General features: G+C 43.2%; 1 protein-coding gene across 3 annotated transcripts in view; it reads right to left on the reverse strand.

The window, feature by feature from the left end:
• Positions 1-674: 674 nt before the first annotated feature.
• Positions 675-23,749, reverse strand: part of PRICKLE1 (prickle planar cell polarity protein 1) — a 65,275-nt gene continuing 42,200 nt past the window's right edge. Inside the window, exons 1-8 of one of the 3 annotated variants that reach the window (XM_041465651.1) lie at positions 15,818-16,244; positions 9,910-10,088; positions 7,539-7,652; positions 6,565-6,702; positions 5,870-6,073; positions 5,175-5,361; positions 4,182-5,045; positions 675-2,902 (exon numbers count right to left, since the gene is read on the reverse strand). In XM_041465651.1, the coding sequence (XP_041321585.1) occupies positions 2,046-2,902; positions 4,182-5,045; positions 5,175-5,361; positions 5,870-6,073; positions 6,565-6,702; positions 7,539-7,652; positions 9,910-10,041 (2,496 nt within the window). In that variant the 5' untranslated portion in view covers positions 10,042-10,088; positions 15,818-16,244 and the 3' untranslated portion in view covers positions 675-2,045. Of the gene's footprint in view, positions 2,903-4,181; positions 5,046-5,174; positions 5,362-5,869; positions 6,074-6,564; positions 6,703-7,538; positions 7,653-9,909; positions 10,089-15,379; positions 15,563-15,817; positions 16,245-23,749 lie in introns of those variants that run through there. The other 2 variants (XM_041465653.1, XM_041465652.1) reach the window with 2 other exon arrangements.

Below are 23,749 nucleotides of genomic sequence, written 5' to 3' on the forward strand. Positions count from 1 at the left end.
GAGCCCCGCAGCAGCCAGATGGAAGCACCCCATGAGGCACCCAGGCATGGCTTTGATCAGCTGTCACCTCCAAAAGACTGTGTGTACTAGGAAAGTGACTTATGTGGTGAGCACCACCTCTGGGAGGAAAGGATCTGGTGCTCATTTTACCCTGAAAAAGACAAGCAATAAACTGCTAGTCTGATTACCCTTACTAATAGCATGATTTTCTTTGGTGCAAACTAGTGCTCATGTTCATGCCCTCCCTTACTTCTAGCTGCTTTTGTTTCCATACTTTTCTATCCTCAAGAAAGGCAAGCTTAGTAAATGCTGAAGCCGTTGGCTTTCTGACCACCTGAAGAAAGGAAATTAATGAAATAATAAGACACTTCTTACCAAAAAAGCCTGTGAAATGGAACTATCTATCTTCATTAGTGGATGTCACTGTTAAGAAATTCTTGCCCTTTATTTAAAACAGTGGAAGAAGTTTATTATAACTTTAAATAGCTCCTGCTCCATATCTGGAGTTCAAGGCACCTACTGTGTTTACCTCCTACTTTATAGTTTTTGCCAGCTTGCCTTCTAGAACCACTCAGTATCTCTCTTCCTTTAGGTAAGCAAACTTCAGAAATTATTTTTGGGGAAGGAGGGGGAACAGTAATAAAAAAATCCACGTCCACAGGAGTTGCATACTGGTTGTAATGATATATTCCAAGCTTGTGTGGTTTTTACATTTATATAGTTTACATTTTGCTTGACCCATAAATAATACTTGCAAGATTAAGAGGGCCATAGAGAGTATTTACATAGCCCCACCATGCATATAGAGCTTTTAATACCTAGTAGACAAAATTAAGCTGTTTTGCACTGAACATTTTTCAACTTAAACCCCCTGACTAAAATACAAGCAATATTTCATCCATAACACTGCTGTTAAATCCCTAACAAATCTAGTTTGATATTGTAACAAACTTCTTCAAATTCAGGGATATAAAAATATTCAGATTTTAAAATTTTAACTGTACAATATGTACATTAGTATTTGCACTGTTAAATTATGAATACATTTAAGCCTATGAAATACTACATTATAAATATCAACCTTTTTTTGACTTAGAATTGCAGCTAATACATTTTAAAACCTGGATAATGCATGTGAAAAGACACAGTTCTGGAGCCTAATCCTTTAAGCCTGTATGAAAATATTTGTTATATAAGCAGATCCATTGACTTAAATGGGGTTACATGCCTGAGCAGAGGACTCCAGCAGTGGTACCTCTCTCACTGCTGAGAGGTGGAGGGCATGGCAGAAAAAACATCACCACTCATTGGCAGCTAAGTCCAATTCCAGAAGCTAAATTAATATCTTCCTTTAAACAGGCATGAAAAAAACCCCAAACCAAAACCAGCCACCTCACACTTTCTCAAAAAATTGTAGAGGAAAAACCATGAAAGTTAAATGTACAAAACATTCACTGCTGCTTTAGGATACATCAAGGCTTCAAGCATTTCAGCTCCCACATTATGGTTTTGCTTTCTTAAGGAGCATTTTCCCAAACAAAAAGAATCCAGTTTTTGTATGGAAACTTGAACAAGGAAGTGAGCTTTATCAATGAAGAAAGGGCACAGTATAGAGCCTTCTTTTTCTTGGCAGCAAGAGGAAGAAGTCAAAGATCACCCTGTGTGTCTACAGCTACAGCACAGGACTGACATTTTTATTTATTCATCTTTGTTGAATCCTCTGTCTCATAATTCAGTGTTGGTGAATAGTGAGCATAAAATAAAATGTCTACAAAAACTCTGTATTAAGAACTGCAGTAACAGTATTTTGACAGCTGAAACACAGTATGTAAACCTAGCAGTATCTGAGCAGATCATTTGGCGTGGTGGCATTTCTGCATGTTGCTTTTACAATGTAAACTCTGGCACGGTTATCATTTACAGTGGCAAAGCATTATGAACTTCAGCAACTTGCCTAAGTACAATTATTAATATAAAAAAGATGTGGTTCAAACTGTAGCTACAGAATTGACTGGTCCTCCCAATTAAGAAATACTAGTAATTAATTAAGATATAATACAATTTTTTCCTTTGTGCCCCCTCTTCTTCTTTGATTTGGTTGTCCTTTGTCCAAACTGAGAACTGGATAATGCAGTAGTTGGACCAGAAAGATCATCTGTATAGTATGGATATCTCAATGACCGTGGCTGTGGAATTGGCTGTCCTAGAAAATATCCTTCCTCTTCAGAATCAGATGATGAGGATGAAGTTGAACACCAGGAGTCATCTTCCTCACCATACAATCCAAAGAACTTATCAACCACCTGGTTCCGCAGTGCATAGTCAGACCTGGTATGGGCGTATTGTCCATACAGCTCTGCATTTTGAATATAGGCCCGAAGCTCACGTGAGCTTCTATTCTGAATAAATTTTTCATGATCCTGAGGGGAGTAATAACGGAATCTCTCTCTTGGAGAGCATCTTCTTTCTGCAGCCAAATTAAGTGCATTATCTGAACGAGACTTCCTACTTCTTCTGCGATGGTGAGAAGGCCGACTTCCACGCTCTTCAAAATGGTAAACACGCCTACGAGTCCTTTCACTCATGGGAGGCTGACGTATTTCAAGATTCTCATAGCTTCCATTATCAATAACATCATCTGAGAACTTCACTTGCTGTGGTCTAGACTGGGATTTAGATCGTCTCAGTACAGGCACATGCACTGGCTTTTCCTCTGGCAACGCTTTTTCCTGACACAACTCTGAGCTCAGGCTCTTCAAGGACTCAGTGCTGCGATGGAGCATTGAAGAATTCAGAGTTCCCATGTTGCTCATTTTCTCACAGTCCTCCACCTCCAGTTCTTGGAAAGTTTGCAAAGAGTAGAGAGATGGCCGTGGCTTGCCTTCTCCATCCATTGAAGCCCCTGTGGTGGGAATGGAGAAAGGAGGAAGAAGAAAATGAGAGGAGTACCAAAGAGACAAATATTATAACAAAACATGAAACATTTCTTGTCACCAAGTGTTTTTTTGAACTGTTACCAAAAACACTCCCTTCATAGTACAATAAGCTTTGTTTTGATTTAAAACATTTAACTATTAACGCTGATAACCAAAGAATTAGCCGTAATGAGGACATCAAGAGCAGAAGTTCAATGGGTCGAGAATTTTGAAACATACATACAGGTATGCCATTTAAGAAAAAAGGATTACTTAAAATTATTCTGCAGTCTATGCTTGCCATTCTTAAGGCTAAAATATTTCATGTTTCTAGTGTTGCCAAATTAATGTTCCAGCTGTTGCAACAGGGAAGCCAAGCTTACTGCCTTGCAAAGAAGGATCCTTACTATCAAAAATCATGAAAAGTGTCACGTGCCCTGTGATGGTCCCAGATGCAATACCTCCAGTGCCTCCTCCTCCCATGCCCCCTGAACCAAGCTCCCCTCCTCAGTTCCTTCACTGCTGCTTGGCAAATGCAGCCAGCCTGTGGCTGGGCCTCAGCTAGACAAGCAGCTGCTGTAATTTGGGTTACAGGAGGGAAGGAAAGGAGACGACGACTGGACAGCTTTTCAAATGGGTCTTAACTGCCAAGTTTGGGCTTTTTGTACAAAAATAAGGAAGGAAAGTTAGTGCACACTTTATCCCTTTGGGGGATAAGGTCATGTTTGACAAGGAGGTTCACAAAAGTGCATTATCAATTTCCCTTTAGTCAGTGCGGAAAAATAAATCTCACAAACCTAATTGCCTAAGGCTAAGAAATTTACCATCCTTTCAGATTTTTTCTACGTATTTTTACAAGCAAATCAGGAAGTTATCTAAAGTGTTTTGTAGATTATCTTTAACATCATCCTAATATATAATGCAACTTCTTATACATAAGGTATGGAAAAATAGCAATTTGCTTAAAACAGTGGTTTGTATATAACAAATGTGTAGTTGAAGACTGTTCTTATTCTGTTTAACATCATTGTTTAAAGCAAAAAAAAGAGAATTCAAAAGGAGAAAAATCTAATAGGATTTAAGTAACAGAAACATGTCCTGTAAAAGATTACGGGCGTGATAAAAGCTGTTGCCTACTTTACATGCATCTCTTGGTACTAAAGCTTTTTAGAAATCACTAAAATGAAAAATTTTCCTACAAAATACTCCAACACACATGCTTTTGTTGACCTCTCCATCAAAACCAGTAACTGATTTCCCCATTACCTGTTATGTTAGACAAAGCCAAGGAATCCATTGAGTCTCGAACACTTTGTTCTTGCTGTTTCAGGTCAGACAAACATTCGAGTGAACCTCCATACCACGGTGCTTGGTCGTGTTTGTATCCTGAGGCCCCGTGTTCCATGTCTAGCTCCTGGATTTTCCTGCTGCTGGCAGGGCCTGGGTGACTGCCATATGCAGAGTCTCCCAAACCATCTTGTGACTGGGCCCAGTACATGTCTGATTGATACTTCTTACTTGCTAGGCTTGGATTATTTTTTTTCAAGTCCAACTTGCTCTTGACCATGCTATCAGAAATCCAGTGTTCACTTGATCTAATGTCTACTTCAGTGGGTTGCTGGAAGAGGCTTTTATCACCAAACTTCAGAAGAAGTTGGGTCATGTAGTCTTCATGTTCAGCCCATTCTTCAGGGTCCTCAGGCATTTCTTGCTCTACTCTTCCTTTCCAGAAGTCTTCATTAACAAAGCCTGCCTCTTCCCTTGAAAGGCTTAAATCATCCAGCTTACGAGAAAGGGTATCATCAGCACTGTCTGAAAGGCCAGGAAATTTGTAATTGAGGGCCGGCGACAGGAGCAGAGACTGGCGGCACTGGTCGGCTGAGCGGCTGCTTTTTCCCATGCGGACGCTCCTCCTGGAATCTCTGGATCGAGCAGACTGAAATGCAGAATCAGAAGAGTCGGAGGCGTGAACATCCTCTCCCAGGCTGCAGGTTTTTGAACAGTAAATCTGCCCTTGCTTTGGAAGGAAAGGGCAGCCAAGCAAAGACGTCTTGCACTGAGCACAAGAAAAGCAAGTTTCTGTGGCATGCCAGTGCTGTCCATCATAGGTCATCTGAGCATGGTCAACACCTAGAAAGGGAGAAAAAGCAATGCTCTGGGTCTCTCTAAAAAATTACTTGCGGAATTCATACTTCTGGAATTTCATAAATTGGCTTTCCCTTAATTTGTAAGTTTAATGCTTAAAATGGACACACTTACCAATGTGTTCCCCACAGGTCTCACAGTATTCTGCATAGAGAGATTCAAAACAGTTACAGCAGAACGGCCGCCCATCCTTCATGATGTACCTCTGTCCACCCAGGATTGTTTCACACTCGAGGCAACAAAAGTGTTTCATGTGCCAGTGGCGACCTTCAGCTTCTGTGCACTCATCAGCAAAAATTATCTTTTCAGGGAGAAAAAGGATACTTTTACTTAAGTGGCCTAAACCTCACCTTGGGAGTTAGAGCATATAAAATATCCTAACTCTGCAGTTCACACGTGAAATTTATTTTCATTTTGCTCCCTTTTGAATACAAAGATAGAAACAACGATCTCCCACAACAGAAATAAAAAGAAAGAAAAACAGTGCATTCTAAAGCCACAAAAAAAAGGAACCTCACCTCGGAACTCAACCATTACAGAAGCTTCTATAAGGATAATAATTCATAATATTTGAGAATGTTCAATTCTAAACACAAACAGGTGTTTTCTGTCTAAATACCATCTTATTGCTTGTTATATTTTCAGTTTGACAAGAAATTTAATATCCCTCAGCATTCAAACACATCTATGCAGCAGAGTCCTGACTTCTTAAGTGACTTCATCTGGAATTAGGAATTTCTGAAGTGATGCAGTTTGTCAACTGAACAACAGGAATATAGCTTGGCTGTAAAATGTGAATTATTATTTACCTCATCACAGGCTGAACATCGAGGTTTGAGAAGCTCAGCGTGGTGTCTGCCACAGTGAATTTTTCCATCTTGGTAGAAGTAGATAAGGTCAACAAGAAGCTCGTTGCATGTGAAGCACACAAAACAGGAGGGATGCCAGCACACACCAGGCCCAGCTCTTGAGGCAAAAACTGCAACTTCACCGCCATTGACTTTTGTACCGCACTAGGAACAAACACGCCAGAAAGTGAACACATTTCCTATCCAAAACTACTAGCTCTTGCATTTAAACTAAGTTAAAACACAAACCCAATATGAGATTTTATTCCAAAATTCTGACAATAGGAAAAAAAATATCAGTTTTGGTCTAGATGAACTGCATCTCAATGAACCTTCTGCGAATATAAGTTTATTTTATACAAAATAACATTTTAAAGCGTATGTCTGCTTTTACTTTAATATGAGTCAGCATTAGGGAGTTTTTTTGAGTAGGAAATATATCAAAGACTCAGTTCATTCCCAGTAGTATCAAAGGTTATATTTTGCTTAAACAAGCACTACCTTCTTTCTTCTTCCATGCAGCTTCAAAAATAATCTTTTGTTGTTGTTGTTTTCAGACATAGACAGAGGTAAGTTTAAATTTTAATATTGAGATATTAAAACCATAGTTTTACATTATTCAGCCCTGTAGCTAGCCTATGGCAGCAGTATGTTACCTGCTCACAAACAGCATGCATCACTGCTCTGGAGAGTAGTTTAATAGTGCCTCGTCCCAGTGCCTCCTTTTTGCGCTGAGAACTGAACATCTGCAGCTCCTTCTTTTCCTCCTCACTTAACGACTGGCAGTATCTCACCTTCCAGTGAAAACACAGGAGAACTTATATTAGAGACTGAGCTTCTAATGGAACCGATGAGTAAGTAAGTGCATATATGCAAGGAATTCATCAGGCATGCTGCCAATTATAATTAAATTCCTGCTTGCTTTCTTTACCATCTTAATATTTAGGTAATATGACATAACACAAAAAATAGTATGGAGAGAGATTTTTTTCATTACAGGAAAAAACCATCACGCTAAACTGAGGAGTTGTTTAGGCAAGAGAAAGATTTTTAGAAGCTAGCCCAAAGTCTGCTGCTAACCTAAAATAACGGAATGAACCTAAATCAGCCATAATATTGTCCTTTAGATTTATGGTTAAGTGCCCACGACTAAGTGTTGCAGTATACACAAGACCTTAAGTACTGACACCCCCACCCCTTTCCTTACAAAGAGCTTGTTTGTTATTTCCACTTCTACTCCAAATTACACTGCATAACTGAGATGCAAACCTTTTACTATCACAAAGCATCCTTTTTGTGCGCCACAATGCAATTCCAGGAATTTGTAGGTTCCTGGTAATTGGTGGGTGGCTGCAAACACTATAAAACCAACTTGTGTTAAGTTTATTGCAGTGACACCAGCCTCCCTAACAAGCAAAGGCAGTGTCCTTCCAGACAGCTCTTATCTGCACACAAGCCAAGCGGACAGCTGAACAATGGACTCAGTGTACACACTGTGCTGCTTTATGGCTCAGATGCCACTGCAGGCCATGGTTTAGGCTTGTAATAAATACACAGGCAGGTAATTCGCCACGGAAAAGCTGCCAGGGAGACCCAAGCCCTGACAGTTCATCCTAAATTCTGTATTTACCTCGTTATCGTGGGGTGGCAGCTGATAGAGAAGTTGCTTAATTCGGTGTTTCTCTCCAGGGCTGTTAACGTAAGGGACCTTCTCCTCTGGCAAGCAGGCAAAATACAGTTGGACCTGACCAGGAGAAATGCAGAGTTCAGACCCAGAGACACACAGCCCCAAGCACTGCCAGTGTCCTTTGGCTACTGTTTTATCTCAGGTCTCATTTACTAAGGAAGAAGAGGTCACGCTACATTACACTGTGACAGGGTTTGTGCTGAAAATACAAGACCCAGATGAACCAGCTCAGCAAACCTGAATTCTCTGATAAAACTAGCACCCAGCTGCTGAATTGCTTTTCTGGAATGCAATTTGCAGTGACAATTAGGGGGGTATCATAAATTATGCACATTTAATGTTCTCATTATTCCCACCCCCTTCAGGGCTGGTCAACAACTCCATGGAAATTCTAAGTTTCCCTGTGCAATTTACCACACAAGGCACGAAGCTTTCCAGAAAACAGCCACTATATAAACAAATTTCATTTGCTCTCTGCATTTTACACATTGTTGAGACAAAAGCTGTTTTGTAGTCTCCTGCTGATCAGGTTCACCCAAAGCATCAGCTTTCATTGCTTCCATGTGGGCTTTGGTAAGAAGGTGGAAACATCCTTCCCTTGGGAGGAGGCTGGATCCAGCCACATTTCAATCAAATGCAAATTAACCAGGAAATTTTCACAGGATGAACGTTTTTGTATCAGTCTTCGCTCTTTTTTTTTTTTTTCCAAAAGAATATTATGACAGGAAAGCTGTAATGAACACTATGACAAAGCCCAATGGCAAAAAATATTTTTGTGGAACAGCTACAGATTTATTGTTTTTCCTATGCAGTTTCCAGCTTGTCACGAGGCCTGGGGCTGTAAGAGCTGACTATTGGCAAAAAATATTACTTGCCATACAGATTTAAATAATGCTCAGGTCAACAGCTTGTTACTGTGCAAGACAGATGAAAAAAAGGCATTAATCAGTCACTTAAGTCAGGAAGCAATCAAAATTATGAGAGACAGGTAGTACAAGCAATACAAAGTTATGAGAGATTTGCTCTTCATTTAACCAAAATCTAAACAACTGAAGTCTACTATAAGCCTACTTGCTACTGACTATATTTCAGGATGCTCCAGGAGAAGATAACATGCAGCAATAAGTGAAGCTTTAAAAATAGCTTATGCCCTTTTCTCAAGTTTATTGCACTGTTCTCAAAATAAGTAATCCTTCTGGGGGAAAAATCCTCCCATCTTTGGTGAGTTTGGGCTAGCTGGGATTATGAGGATATTTTAGGGCATTTAATTGTTCTTGCAAAATGTTAGCTCACTGTTTGCCTTAAGGTCTGATTCATCAGGATTCTTATAAATGCTTAAGTAAGTGATAAAAAGAGTAGCCCTAAAAATAGCCTGTTATTTGCAATTTCTGCTGACTTGTTACTTTACTCATTATTAAGAAAATCTCTGCATTGCAAAAAAGGGACATCTTCTGCACTTTTTTAAAATATGGACTGTATAAGCTTGCCAGGATCGCTCTGCCTCCTTAGCAGATGCTGCAAAGCCACCCTGGCCATTTAACACTGAAGTCTTGAGTTCTGAATATTACTGAGTACACCGCTTCAGCACAGATGCAAAATCATCAATACCATGAATGAATACCATGAGCAGCTCATTCTGGTCTCCCACAGCAACTTGGTCATCAATACCTTCACTTATATTGTCATTGCCACGTGATGTTACACAAAAAAGAGGACTGAAAAGAGGGGAGAGGACAGCCCAACCAAGCCACAAGTGTCAGCTCCAGACACCATGCAAGAGGAATCCTGGCATGAACAAATGGCAGCCATACAACTATTTAAACGAGCGTGAAATACATTATTACCTGTCACAGTGACTGAACACTTTCTTTTATATGTGCTGCCGTACCATCCATATTCTAGATGTCAAATGCCTAATTATTTAAAGAGTCATACAAGTGCAGTGAAATATTTGGCCAGGGAGCACAATGTCATGAGGTATGCTATGAGCTTTAATTTAACCTAATAACTTCTTTCAAAAAGAAAGCAAGCTTCCATGCTGCTTTTACTTGGCAATACATACCTCTGCAGCATATACTTTTTGAAAAAGCTTGACTGGGAACTTTTTTGGAACATAAAACTCCTCAGGGCTGAGATCTTTAAGCTCCCTACACACAGCCCCATTGGACAGGAAACACAAAAGAAGTGAAAAGTTCTACAGGAATTAAAGTTTTAGACACTATAAGAATTTAATTAGACCTACAGAGGCAGCATATCACTCTCTCAGACAGTCCTTATGAGGCTTATTTTTAAAACGCAGAAACATGGTTGGTACCTGCTCTGGTCTGAGGCCCGGGGGGACCCAGGCATATTCCTCCAAGGCACAGCCAGAGTCATCGTCAGAGGTTGAGCTTCGCTGACACCCAAAAATGAGGTTATTGGCTTTGGGCTCCATCTCCAATGGCATAAGTGTGAAGTGTTAAATATTTCAGCTGCAGCTCATCAAGCAGTGATCTGGAGAAAAAGATTAATAGAGTTTTAATAGATTTGAACATGAACACCTAATTATCAGTGTAAATGATCTTACAATGGTTTAGTATTCCTTGTGTTACCCAGAACAATAAATTAGTGATGCTTCATCACAACTTGCTACAAGCAATTAAAAGTGCTCAAAAACGTTATGAAAATAAAACTATTGAAGAAAAAAAAAATCCCAGAAACCTAGGCTCAGATTACCACTTTTGGCAGCCTCAATATATTTCAGTATTAACACTTGTCACCTTTTACAGTTCTGCTTGTTTCACATCACAGGATACATATATTTAGGTAAATCTAGGAAACACTCATTGAGCAGGTACTAACAACAGGAATGACACAAGCTCTTCCTGAAGTCATTACAACCACTAACCTAGTAAAACAAAAGACATGACAACCACTTGTCAAAAACTAAAGAAATTATTGGGGAAAGATGGTTGTGCAAGTAGCATCCTGTTGTTCACAAGGCAGGCACAGAGCAAGAGCATCTGCTGGGTTCCTCTGAGAACTCTGGTAGAGCTGTATGGGAGCGGAAGGGCGTTGGTCCTGTTAAATATCTGAAATCCAATTATGCCAGATTAGTCTGTAAAATGCATAATGATTGTTCTGTCAATTTAAAACCCTACAGGGAGATGATTTTGTTGATTCATGAAGCCTGCAAAGCTTAGTATCAGTGGGATTGTTTTGAGTCACAACTGGCAAAGACGGCTCTCACCAAGATCCGAAGCAGTCTGCAGTAAAAAGTGCAACAAGATATATGTCTTGTATTAATTCTAGCAGAAGTTCTTAGGAAATTCAGATGAGGCATTTCAGTGAAATACAGATAACCAAAAGCACAGAGGATTAGTCCTAACACAACAGATATCCTGACCTCTTGGGGCAGGGACAAGCTTGCTTGTACAGTACGACCTTACGTGTGAGCGGTGCCTTCCCTCTTTTAGGACATTCTTTCACCTGTTCATCTAAGCACAGATCCAATTTTGTCAGCGCTACATCCGAGCTGTAGAAAATTTTGATCGCCTTTGATAAACCTTGCTGGTGGGTCTAACAAGAAGAGCAATCTAAAAACTTCTGCTGGGTCCTACATGACATTTCCAGTCTCATCACCACTGTTTGGGAGAAAATAAGTTGCTCCTAGATCACAGGTGGAAGATTTAAGACTGCTTACCCAAATATTCTGCTGGTTACTCAACAGGAGTTTCTCCTTCAAGCGTGAGGCACTGGTTAGTGCCAGGTTCTGGTAACTCAGCACATAAACCCAAACCTGCTCCATAAAAAGTGGGCATATGCATCCAAAAGCTACAAACTCAGAGAAATTATAATATCCAGTATATAGTCTTATCTAGCCCTATTTTCAATATGTCTATACATTCCCACAGCCCATAAAAAGAGGTGGCATCACTTAACTCTTCCACTGGGCTAGTACTCCAAAAAATGAAGTTGTTTAACTTTACTTAAACTTCTGGTTCAAAAACATACACACTATTTTTGGTGCACTGCTAAGATGCCAAGACACTTCATAGCAGCACTGTAATAGAAGATTAATTTAATATTTGATGGGGCAAGCAAACCTGCCAACTTCCCCCCTGAGAATGGGCTATTTCTGGAAAGCTGGTGAGCTGTCAGGCACATGTCTGAAATCTTCCTCAAGTTGAACGACTAAAGGTTAGCACAACAGCTTCTGAGCTTAACATCACCATATTACAGTCCTTCTCAAGGAAGGTAAGTATAATCAAACTCAATCCTAAAAGCTCAATCAAATATGTAAAGCAGAAAGACAGGATTCCTGATACATACTGTATCCCTTGAATTAGTTGCTCTCAGAAACAAATGATAAGACAAGGAATACAGAACTGTTTTCCCTTCCCACTTATGGGTGAAAGTAAAGTCGTGCATCAAGTATGTTTTTGTTATTGCTTGCATAAAACTGGGATGCAAGGAAGGAGGGACAGGGGAATAATGTGATGCAGTTAGGAAGTCACTCTAGGAAAAAAAGGCAGCAGTGTTCACTGTTGCTGATGGATAGGGATGCTCAGTTTGGCAGCTTGTGTCACATCATCTATATCAAAGTAATTCTTAAATGTAAAGTCACTAGGAATATGAGAAGGTGAATTCCTTCCAAGATGACTTTAGCAGCAGATGAACTATTGTACCATTTCCTTTTAGAAAGGGGCAGATGCCTGGTTTGCAATAATGTGCCACTCACTGACACCTCAGTTGGTATTTCAAATTCTTAGGGCATTGCAAGAACTCATATTGGTCAAATGGTCCCTTTTCAAGAACTGACTTTCAACCACATCCCACAAGAAGCAGATTTGAAACATAATTTAGGCAAAGAGACAGGTTCAGCTCTGGCAGTGCCTGGGCTCTTGAGCAGAGTGTACTCCTGCCTTGTTCTCACAATACCCAACACTCAGAAGCACACCAAGTAACTGAGCAATTGCTTCATACTGATTGTTCAAAACCCTCTCTCCACAAGATCAAAGATTAACTTCTCCAACTTCTCTTGAAAAACAAGGAAACAACACAAAATCTGAATGCATGATGACTTAACTTTTCTGAGTATTTTGAATACTGAGTCTACATACTACTCCCAAAATGAACAAAGCAGCACTGGGCAATGTCAGGATCTTATGCACAGCAAAGGTACAGAAGTGTAGGAACGTTTCCTAATTCCTAAGGAAGACAAGGCACTGGTAAGAGAGAGACGAGGCTGCTTTTCTGCAGAGACAGGCCCTGCCTGGGCCTCCTCTGACACATCCATTTCAGAAAGCACACACACCAGCTCCAACAAGAGGAAACCACAGACCCGCAGGTCCAGTTTCCACTCATACAGGGCAGTATGAAAGTTTGGCTGATAGAGAATAAAAGAAAAATACATCTTCCTTCCACACGTAAAATGCAACTTTACAGTCATGGTTCTCCTCCCCAGGTAAGGTGATTAGAAATGTTTAAAGCAAGGTCCACAAACCTCAATGAGCTGAGATTAAGACAGCTCAAATGACAAAATTCACTTTAAAAGAAAAATGCTCCTATAGGATGAATGTGAAGCTGGCTATAAAATGATTGACAACACACCACATATAAATAGAGCCACATCATAAATACTGTGGGGTTGCAGAGAAGGTTTCTAATCCAGCCTATCTTAACAGCAGGCTATCTGAAGAACTATTTTAGCAATTGCTTGTTTAGGAGTTCTTCTTCCTCTCCTGTTCAAGTGTAATTTGGTTTGCATTTTAAAACTACAGGGTTCTTCCTCCCTGCCTCCCAGCCTCACTCATCCTTCAAAGTGATCTGTTTAAAATGATTACATTCTAAGGAGGATTCAAATGAATATAAACAACAGCTGAAAAAATAAGTGCTTTCCAAGGGATGACTAGAAAGGTGGTCTTCTACTCCTGCCATGACACCTACAAAACACAGCAAAGATGTGTTGTTTTGCTTTGCTTTCCTAAAGACCATGGAACATTTTGAGGTTTCAGCTCTGTTCAAATACTGCCTCTCAAAAAAGGCTTTATAGGAGGCTTTTCACTGGCAGGTTGACAACTATGAATAACATAATTGAGTTACACAGCTAAATTTGATTTGAAAAGAAAAGCAATTACTGTGTTTTTTCCACTGATGAATTAAAACAGTCATATGACAAATTCCTTAGAGGCAAAGACAAACTACACTCCTAATTACAAAGCTATGGGTACACAAAATACTGGGATATCAAACTTAGAACAAAGCTGTTGCTGAAGCCCATATGAAGGTTACCCCCATGCTAGGATTTCCAGCTCACTGATTATGTTCCCCCTGACCAGATAGAAGAGGTCACGATTTGTAAGCAAAGTTAGACAAACATCTCCTTGCCCACCCCCTGCTGCTTTACTCTGTCCTGCAGGGCAAATTGTTTTAACAACTTTTTTGTTAGAAGGCTTGTTAACAAGGCTATAGGGGATACAAGATGCATATCACATGCATCCATTCACAATGAAGGCTCAACGACTCAAGATTAGCGTGGTCAGCCCATTCACCTGCTTATTTAATCTCTGGTGCAAGATAACTACATTAGAAGAGGAAGGGCACAATATAACAACAATAAACCACCATAAAGTAACTATTAATAATTCAAAGCCTACTTCTAATGTGTATTATGCACACGATCAGGAAGTCCCATTCCCTAGCTACAGTACAAATAACATAGCTAGGTGAGCTCTATAGCTCTCTGTGTGGGAAATCCGGATCCAGAGCTGATCAGCACCAGCACACAGCTGCTGGGTCCTTTTGAGTAATGAACTACCCAGAGCAGTCGGGAAGGAATAGAGCCAGTCTACTTGTTTATTCAAAAGACATTCATTCTAGATGGACCCTAGAAGAACTGTTTTCCTTTTTTTTAGTCAATATACAAGGACCAAAGAGGAGTTAACTACTTTCTTCCTCTAGCATCCTAGTGCCAACACCACTTTTCCAGCTGGAAGTCAGACGATCCTTCTCACGGTATTTTCTTTTGACGACCCACACTGCAAAGGCAGGCTACCTGCATTTAGCAAAAGGAGGAAGCCCCGTGACAAAGCATCGCCCCATGCCAACACATCTGATTTGGCCGTGTTATCCTTGGCTCTGCACATCGCTGATAGGAACTCAAGCACACACTGCAGTGAGGCAAGACCCAAACCTCCAGCCGAGAAAGAGGTATTCTCACGGATGCTCCCCCCTCTCTCCTTAAAAGGGTGTACAGATTTAGAAAGAAGGAAATCTTGCCTTTTACAGTCTCCCATTGATTTTTAAAATTCTATTTTAAACAGCAGCCAGACTTTACTCCAATGTACACATATACTCAGGTTTCACCCCATCACCTGTTGGCTGTCGAACAACACCCTTCTTTGTTAGGGCTCACAGCCCTCATTTGAGACAAGTTTCCAGAGAAAACACTTGAAGAAAGCGTTCAATAAGTCACAAGACAGGAATGGTAAAAAAATAGGAAAGTAAAAATACTCCGCGCCCAAGCCCCGTACACCCTGACAGCCCCGCGCCCCCATCTCGGAGGAGCCGGGACGGTGCCTTCCTCAGCAGGCAGAGATCCCTGAAGGACAGGTGGGAGGTTTTCCATCCTGACCAAGTTTCAGAGACGTTAAGGTGGGTCAGAGGCACCCCCAGTCCCCGGGTCCCCCCGCTCTGGAGCCGGATGCGCAAAGGCACCCGAAGCTACGGGCACCCGCCCGTCTGCGCTGCCGCGCCGGGGGAGCTGCCGCGAGGGAGAGCGGATGCGAGTCACCGCAAATTACCTCTGTGCGGCACCGAACAGCGGCCAGGCTGCTGGCGGAGCCGGGGAGGCGGAGGCGATGCCGGCTGCAGACCCGACCCCGCGCCGCGGCAGCCTCACACCGAGCCCGGGGCTGCGCGGAACCGCACTCCCGGACCGACTCCCGGCCCCGGCAGAGCGGCCAGCGCCAGGCACGGCCCCGCCGAGCAAGGGGCGGCGGGGGCTGCTCCAGCCCTGTCCCTGCCGGGCGGCGCCACCGCTTCCTTTCCCCGTCCTGCCTGCTGGGAGCGCAGCGGGACAGATCCCTGCGCCGCCCCCGACCCCTCCCGCGGGGCGGCGGGCCGGGGGCCGGGGAGGGAGCAGCGCCCCAGCGCTCCTCCCCGAACTCGCCCCGGAGCGGCACCGGCACCGGGAGCCTCCCGCCGACCCCCGGGGCACCCCCGACCCCCGCGCCTCTCACCGCTCCTCCGTCCGGCGGCGGGAGGAATCGCTCCCACCAGCGATCTTCCTTCGAAGTGCTGCCCAAGGCGGGGGAAGGAGTGCGGGAAGGGGGAGCGTCTCCTGCCACCGCCCCCGAGGCAGGAAGGGTCGCCGTCCCGGCCGCCTACCCACCCAGAGGACCGAGCGCCTGCAGAAGCAATAAATTCTGCGCTCAGGACACGACGGACACACGGTTTGGCTACAGTGCTTGTGTTCGTGTTTACGCCCGAAATAGATTTCCCACCCCACCCTGGACGCGCTCCGGCCGCCCCGGGCTGACCCGGCCCGGCCCCCGCCGCCCCGCGCACCCGGACGGGAAGGACTCGGTTCAGAACGGGAAAACATTTGTTCTAGGTCTCTGTACGTGAATAATAAAAATAATAAACCCTGTCTGAAGGCGAGGATCGCAGAGAGCAGCCGTCCATCACTGCCTCCCTTGGCACATTCCAGGTGGGAAAGAGGCGTCCGAGCCCCAGCTTACGCACAGAGAAGCAGCACCGGGGCATTTTCTAAGAGGCTGCCAGCCCCCGCTTTTACCACTTCCCCCAACCCCGTAGGCATAAAAAGCCCCGAGAGGCGGGTGCTCCGGCTTCAAAGGCAGGCGGACGGCTCCCCCCCGGCACCGCCAATGTAACCGTGAACACCGCGGTCAAATTTCCTCTTCCCTGCCGCTCTTTGTCTCCCTGGGGAAGTCATTATCAAAGGGAATTTATTCGCGCTGCATCTCGGGGTCAGAGCGGCAGCACACACGGCCCCACCGCTGCGAAGGGCAGCGCCGACCCAGCCCCCGCATCCCGTCCCTCGCTCCCCGCGGAGCACCCGCAGCCGGGGGCGGCTTATCTGCCCGGGACTGCGACGGGGCACTTCTCAGACACTTATCGCTTCCCCCAGGAACCGAATTTGCATGGGTTTAAATTCACTTCTGTACATTTGAATGGCTCTGCCCACAGTGCGCCGAAGGAAGCCGGTCCTGACGGGAACGGGAGCGGGCTGCGGTGCTCGGAGCAGCGTCCCTGTCCTCAGCACTGGCACCCGCTCCCCGCGGGCTGCCCCGACCCTGTGATGGCGAGCCGGGAGAAGCCTCCACAGCTCCTCCCGTGGGATGATTCCCCATCGCTAGGAGCAGGCAGCCAGACCGGCCGGCCGAGGGACCAGGACCAACGCCGGGCTAGCTGATCCCGGAGGCACGGCCCATCCCGGGCTAACGACGCTACACGCAGTCGATTCCCACCACGGTCCGCGGAGATGTGCCCAGAGACACGACCACTACACCTGGGACCGTGGGTAAATGCACGGGGCCCCGCGCAGCTCCAGCCACAGGGAATAAAAGCCACAGTCTGCGGCTCCTGCGGCAGGAAAAAACCTGCTAAACTCCAGCAAACTAACCAGCTCCCATCCTTCCACACCCCATTTCACTTCCATAAGCAGTTTCGCTGGTTGTACTACTTCCATTCTTAAACAGCTCAGTCGTTTTGAGGTCAAAATTGGCGTATCGCTTGGATGAACTAGAGATTTTGTCAGAGCTTTTGTCTGTGCTGGCTTTACGAGATCCAGACTGTTCCTATTCTGTTTGTTGGACTGAGCAGACCCCATCTGGCGGCCAGCTGAACATCTGCCAGCTCCATTCATCATTAATCAAAAATGGAAATGTCAGGAATAATGTTTATTCTCCACCACTACATGACTGAATAAATACCAACAATTTGCATATATTGTCTACTCCTTTTCCAGAAGTGCCTGACATTTTCTCAGCAGCTCCCCACACTGAGGGCTCAACACCTCTGCAGAGCAAATTGCAAAAATGAGAATCTCCTTTGGGAACTTCTGCAGCACAACCAGCTCAATGGCTGCAGATAAGTTTGCGAAGTTTCATGACCAAGAGTCTACCGAAGCCAAAAAAGACATTTTCACTTGCTTTGCTGGAAAATCAAGCTGTCCCCCATTTTGCTAATGCATTCCTTGACACTGAAGTGTCGGAGGGTGTACAGAGATGGTTGGCTACATGGCTCTTATTTTTTTCCCTGAACTTTTGTGACTTGAGCACAGAAACTACTGTATTGTTCTGGACAATGCACTTATACACTACCAGGCCAAAACCAACCATTGTGATCTTCTAGTCTGAACGAATGTGGTCATGAGATTTTCCTACATTTCCTGTCTGCATGAACAAAACATTTTATCTTGATTTAAAAGTACGAGCAATGAAAAACCCACTACAACTTCTGTTAAATCCATCTAAAGCCCTTTTAAATTATTTCAGGTAGTAAATTATTTTACAGTATGTTATTTTTCCTTTTTTTTTTTAATCTCAGATTGCTGTGTTTCTGTGCTCAAACACTTGATTTCATGGTATCCTTGAACGTTAGGCTAAAGAAACAGCTATCATAACTCCCCTTAGGCATTTGCAAATTGTGAAAGTCATTCCTGAACTGCCTCCTTTGATTTCGGCTGCTTCCACAAGAACAAATGTGTTGCTATGATTTCTTCTTTATTTTCACACAACAAATATGACAGCATACATACTCGTTATGTGAAGTGCAAACTATGCCACAGAAGTTGCCTTAAAAAAATAATGAAAGCTAAAAAGACAGGCACAAACTGACTCGCCCTTTACAACACATCCCACATTCTTGACTGCGTCTGGGTAGAGCTGATCCTTCAAACAACCAAATGCTTCAAGGGACCTGCAATGGAGATGGAACCTTTTGCTATAAGGTATCAGCACAAATTTAGTCTAGGTAACAACTTTCTTGTACTACTGACCAGGTCAGGGATATTGTCTGGCCTGTAAGAAATTTGCTGAGTTGTCAGTGTGGTTTCCCAGTTCCAAATTAGCCAGATCAGGGAACATCCCCTCAGATGACACTGGTAATTGCTACCTTTGTTGGCAGTCACAGAAGAGAGACCAAGCAGCGGAAAACAAATTAACCTCTTGTGCTTCAGAGGCAGCTTCTCCAGGTAGGACAGTGGCACAATACCAACCTCTCAAGCCTGATTAGTTCTGTGGATAAACAGAGGAGTTCACCACCTACATCATCACCCTTTAATGATCACCACCTCCATCTCAAGACTTTTAATTAAGTATCATCTCACGTGTTCATTTAAAATAAAAAGTTACAATTCAGCTAAGAAAGGTGAAAGCATGCAGCAAGGTGAATGGAAACTAGAACAAAAACAACAACAAAAAAATCTCGATAATTGTTTCAGAGAAATCAATGTGAAAACTCCCCAAAATAAGCCAGGTTTTGTATTTTCAAATAAAGCAGGAACAGTTTTCCATATCTGACAGCACAGGAGTCCACGGAGCAGGAATTACAACTGCTCCCCAAGCAGTGGTTATGCAAATCAAAGCAATGTCTGACGAAGGCAGGTATGCCTTCAGGAATTTTAGGGATAATGACTTGACCATGTATGGTCCTGCCTGAAGGCTACAGCACCGGGAACTCTAGGATGCATTTACAGCACCAAGGTCCTTCCCACACCCAGTGGCCCTGGGTCTATGCCCCAAGGGAGCAGAGAGACCAGAATAAGGGAAGCAGTTTCCTCATGATCTGAGATGATCTACTGGAACCCACTGAAGAATACTGGTCTAATTCCCTAGATTTGCTAGTGTTAGCACAAGAAAAAAACATAACTGGCTCCCGTGAGGCTGGACTGTTGTGGAGATGGATGTGCCAGCCTTTCTCCCTCTTCTGGAAAAATTGGCTGTTTGCACACACTTGCTTAGCTGGTGTATAAAAATGGCCTGACCTCCAAGAGCAATTTACTTTGTTTGCCTTGGTGTACTCAGAAACCTCCATGGACATCCACCTGCACCTCTAGATACTTAAACATCTTGCCAAACCCAGTCCTAGGTTTCCTCTCCCAGGTTATGAGTGTGGAAGTATGCCTTCATAGATAGGAACAGTTTGCACAATTTTAACACTATCTACAGTCACTAGGAGACACCTCACACATGGCACGTCCTTGAAGCAAAGCTTGAAGGACCTCAGTGGGCCACCAGGCAAAGGCCACCCCTCTCTGTGCCACTTCACGCCTATAGCCATAGGAGAAACTCCTCCCTGTTCAACCCTGCTTCCTCCTGCCCCCCAAACTGGGGAGTTTGGCACCAACAGTGGATCACTCCATGCTGCTAGGAGCAGAGGCAAAGCAGGGGTGTTACCAACGTATTGAGGCCTCTCAACTGTGCCCCTGACTGGCGTCTTCCTTATTTGCTTTTTTGAGGTTGCAGAGAAAGGGTGTGGAGGCAACATCTCATGACTTCTCAAGGCTCTAAAGTCTGACTCTTTGCCAATCTTTAAATAATGTTTAAAAATAACATTTAGATAACCTTTAAAATCTGAAAAAAGCACCTCTGTAGGAGACATACATGTAAAACACAAGAGCTGATATGCAGTAAAGAGACACAGGGATTAAAAGGAAGCATGCATGTGAAATGCAACAAGTTAAAAATATAAGAATAAGATGACTTCTGTCCAGCAAGGGTTTGTGATTATATGATGGTGCTTGGTTTCTACTCTTCTCTTTGCTGTATTCTCTGCCATCCTAACAGCCTGCCCTCTCTCAGCCTGCCTGAGTAAGTCAATACACCCAATGAAAATACTAACATCAGGTAACAGATCAGAAGGAAATCAAGTAGCACTAAACTAATAATAATAATAGCTCGTTTTTATTTTCACCTGCCAATGGTACATAGATCTGCTGAGGCATCAAGCAATCAGGTACCAAGATGGGAAACAGTGCCTACTGCTTGCTTAGAAGAGCTACACCAGCTATAAATGGCCTGAGGACTGGCTGGCATAAGCTGCTGTGTGTTGGGAATGCTTGACTAAGGTTTATTTTATTTCCTTTCCTTAATGCTCTCAGAGTTGAAGACCAACACATCGTCTAAAACCACCATCCTACTTTGCTTCAGCAGTAAAGAACTAAAATTTCATTAAAATGCCCTTCCTTGTCAGATCGGGCTAGGACTTGCTCCTGAACCAACAGGTCTGTTGCTGTATCTGGAAACTCTTAAACCCACAGGCTCCTCTGAAGACAGCAATCTAGATTTTATCTTAATTGGCTCCACGCAGCCCACAGTCACACAGGGCACAGGTAAACACCCAGGTGCCCACAGCACCACTGCAGCCACCAGCTGTGGGGTGCCAGTGGGCTCCCCTACCGCACCAGCGCCCCTGGATAGTCACTGCCCTGTTCCCAGGCTGCACAAGGCACAACAAGGAGCATTGCAGCAACAAAGTGTGCCTGCAATGCTTTGCTAGTAGCAGGGGCTGATGCAGGTGGAATCACTGCCTGGGTTTTTAATAACACCCAGCACAAACACCATTGTGCAAGGGGAAGGTGTTGCAGAGCCCGTGCTAATGCACTGTCTGCTTATTGAGGGAATTTCAGTCAAGTATTGTGCCAAAGCCTCTATGGATGGTGAATGACGTCATCTTCTCTGTGTCAAGCTCTGCTCCCTAGGCCTTGCCTCCTCACAATTTTTCTAAATTGGTTTGAAAATTTATTTAGATTAAAAAAGGAAATGGTATGAACTCTGTGGATCTTCTACTGTGGTCAACACTCATACATGCAGACAAAGGGACGTTTAACCCAGGAGCTGACACCTATGTAAAGAAGCTAAAAATATAATAATAATAAAAATAATACATTAGTAATATTATAAACTAATAATTCAAACAAATATTGGAGCTAGTAATTGAAAAAAAAATTAAAACCCTTTGTGAGTGCAGTTTTGTTGTGTGAGTGATGCTTCAATTACACTCAGTCTTCCCTGTTGTTGGCAATGCTTTTCAATAGCCTGAACTTACAAAAAACCATAAGTGATTGACTTTAGTGAAGACAAAATTCGACATGGACGATTACCACAGCTCCTGCAGGATTATACCCAGAGAAAACAGAACTGAGTTTAAATACAAAGATGAGATATGCAAAGGTTTGTGATAACCTCCTCTTGCTTAAAATCTGCAGGAGGGAAATCCAGCAACCAGTGAAATAGGTATCCTGCACAGTTCTACACTGCCATTTTCCACAAGCTGTATGCACAGAACACTACAAACACAAGGGAGAGGACAACACTTAGATTAACTATTAGTTTATTTTACCAAAATAATGTCACAGGTCAACCTCAAGGCAGACAGTGATGCAAGAAGGATGCAAAAATGTCAGGTGGATAATGACATGCTGTTGTATTCCCAACAACATGCATTACACCTTTACTAACTTTCCTTAGCACAGCAGCTGTGAGAGACACTACCTGATTTATGAGCTGCCAAGACTGAAGACCATGAAATTCTACCAAAAGGCATCACCAAAAGGAAGGAAAAAAATTATAAAATATGAGAAAAAGTCATCCACCTAACTGAAGTTCTTTCAATGACAGCCATGAAAGTTTCATTCCTATGTCTTTCTTAAATGCACTATGAAATTCCATATGCTGGCATTTTGGAAAAAAAAAAATCCAACCTTTTTTTTCCCAATGGAAGCACTGTAATGTAACCCCCTACTCCAAAATGGGCAACAAACCATGCCCCATTTACGTGCCTGGACACATAAAAATCAGTGTTTAGGGGCTTTTGCCCTTAGTACAAACTTCACCCCACTAATATGAATCTAACTCCATATGACAAAATAAGTTGTGGGGTAAACACAGATGGTCGAAGCTTGCTGTTTCTTTTCCTGGGGAGTGGGGGGGCAATGGGATGACTGAGCACATTTTCTGGGAAACCCAAAGAGGCTTTCTGCTTAACAGAGTGAAGAATTCTTATCTGGAGGCTACATTTTTTTTTTTCCCTTCTCCTTTTGCTTCTTTCTTTCTAAAATTTTCTTTTTCTTCGCCGCCCCCCCCCCCACACCCCCAAGCATGATTAGCTTTCCTCTGCTGGTTTAGCTCCCAGAACTGGTTTATTGCAGGATGACTTGAGCCCACTTGTCAGTGTTAGGAAAAGGGAGGAACACCAAGAGGGATGGTCCCACTCCTGGTCAGCAGCTAGCTATCACAACTACACTGACACATCCAAACCACATCAAAAGGCAGCCAGGAAGATGGCTTCAAGAGCACTTTCCTAGGTGCATGCCAAATACCCTTGTGATTATGGATGCTCAGGTATAAACTGAGGAGAAATACTAGGCAAGAAGAGCAAGTTCAATAAAAACCTCAGACATAGCAGAGCCACCATCCACAGGCATTTGAAAGGATAAGGAATTGGCTGGACAGTGGCACACCAAGAGCTGCAATGGCTTGATATACCCCATTCCTGGGAGCGTTCAAGGCCAGGCTGGATGGGGCTTCCAGCAACCTGGTCTAGTGGAAGTTGTTCCTTCCCATGGCAGAGGGGGTGGAACTAGATGATCTTTAAGGTTCCTTCCAACCCAAATAATCTATGATTCTATGATGATACTATGAAATAGTATTCCCTTCTCCACAGAGCTAGATGCTTAGGATTGGGTAGGTGGAAACATGAAAGTGCTCCTTTCCTTCTCTTCATCTCCACTGCACTGGAATTTAAAGGCCATGTGTGCAGGCAGTGTCTGTTCAAGATGCAAGTTATGTCTTCTTGTTCAGTAGGATAATATTGAAGATTGTAGTTAAACAAATATTCAAATAGAAATCCAGTTAATTATGTTTTTTAGCTAGCAGTCATTATCCTTTCCACACCAACTGGCAAGATAATTAGTTGTAACTACAACAGGGAAAATCAGTTTAAATCCCCTAAATATCAAGCTTCATCTCATCAACATGACACTACTATAGAAAATTCTGGAGCCTCCCACACATATGTATTTCCTTATCTGTATTTACAGAAATGTTTGTAGACTCTTAAGAATATATAAGGATACCTTAGGAGCAAAATATTTTTGATTATTTACGGTACTGAAAACCCTTATGTATGAAGCAAACAGTAGAAAT

This window comes from Pyrgilauda ruficollis, unplaced genomic scaffold, assembly GCF_017590135.1.
Source record: "Pyrgilauda ruficollis isolate IOZ18807 unplaced genomic scaffold, ASM1759013v1 scaffold19, whole genome shotgun sequence".
NCBI lineage: Eukaryota > Metazoa > Chordata > Aves > Passeriformes > Passeridae > Pyrgilauda > Pyrgilauda ruficollis.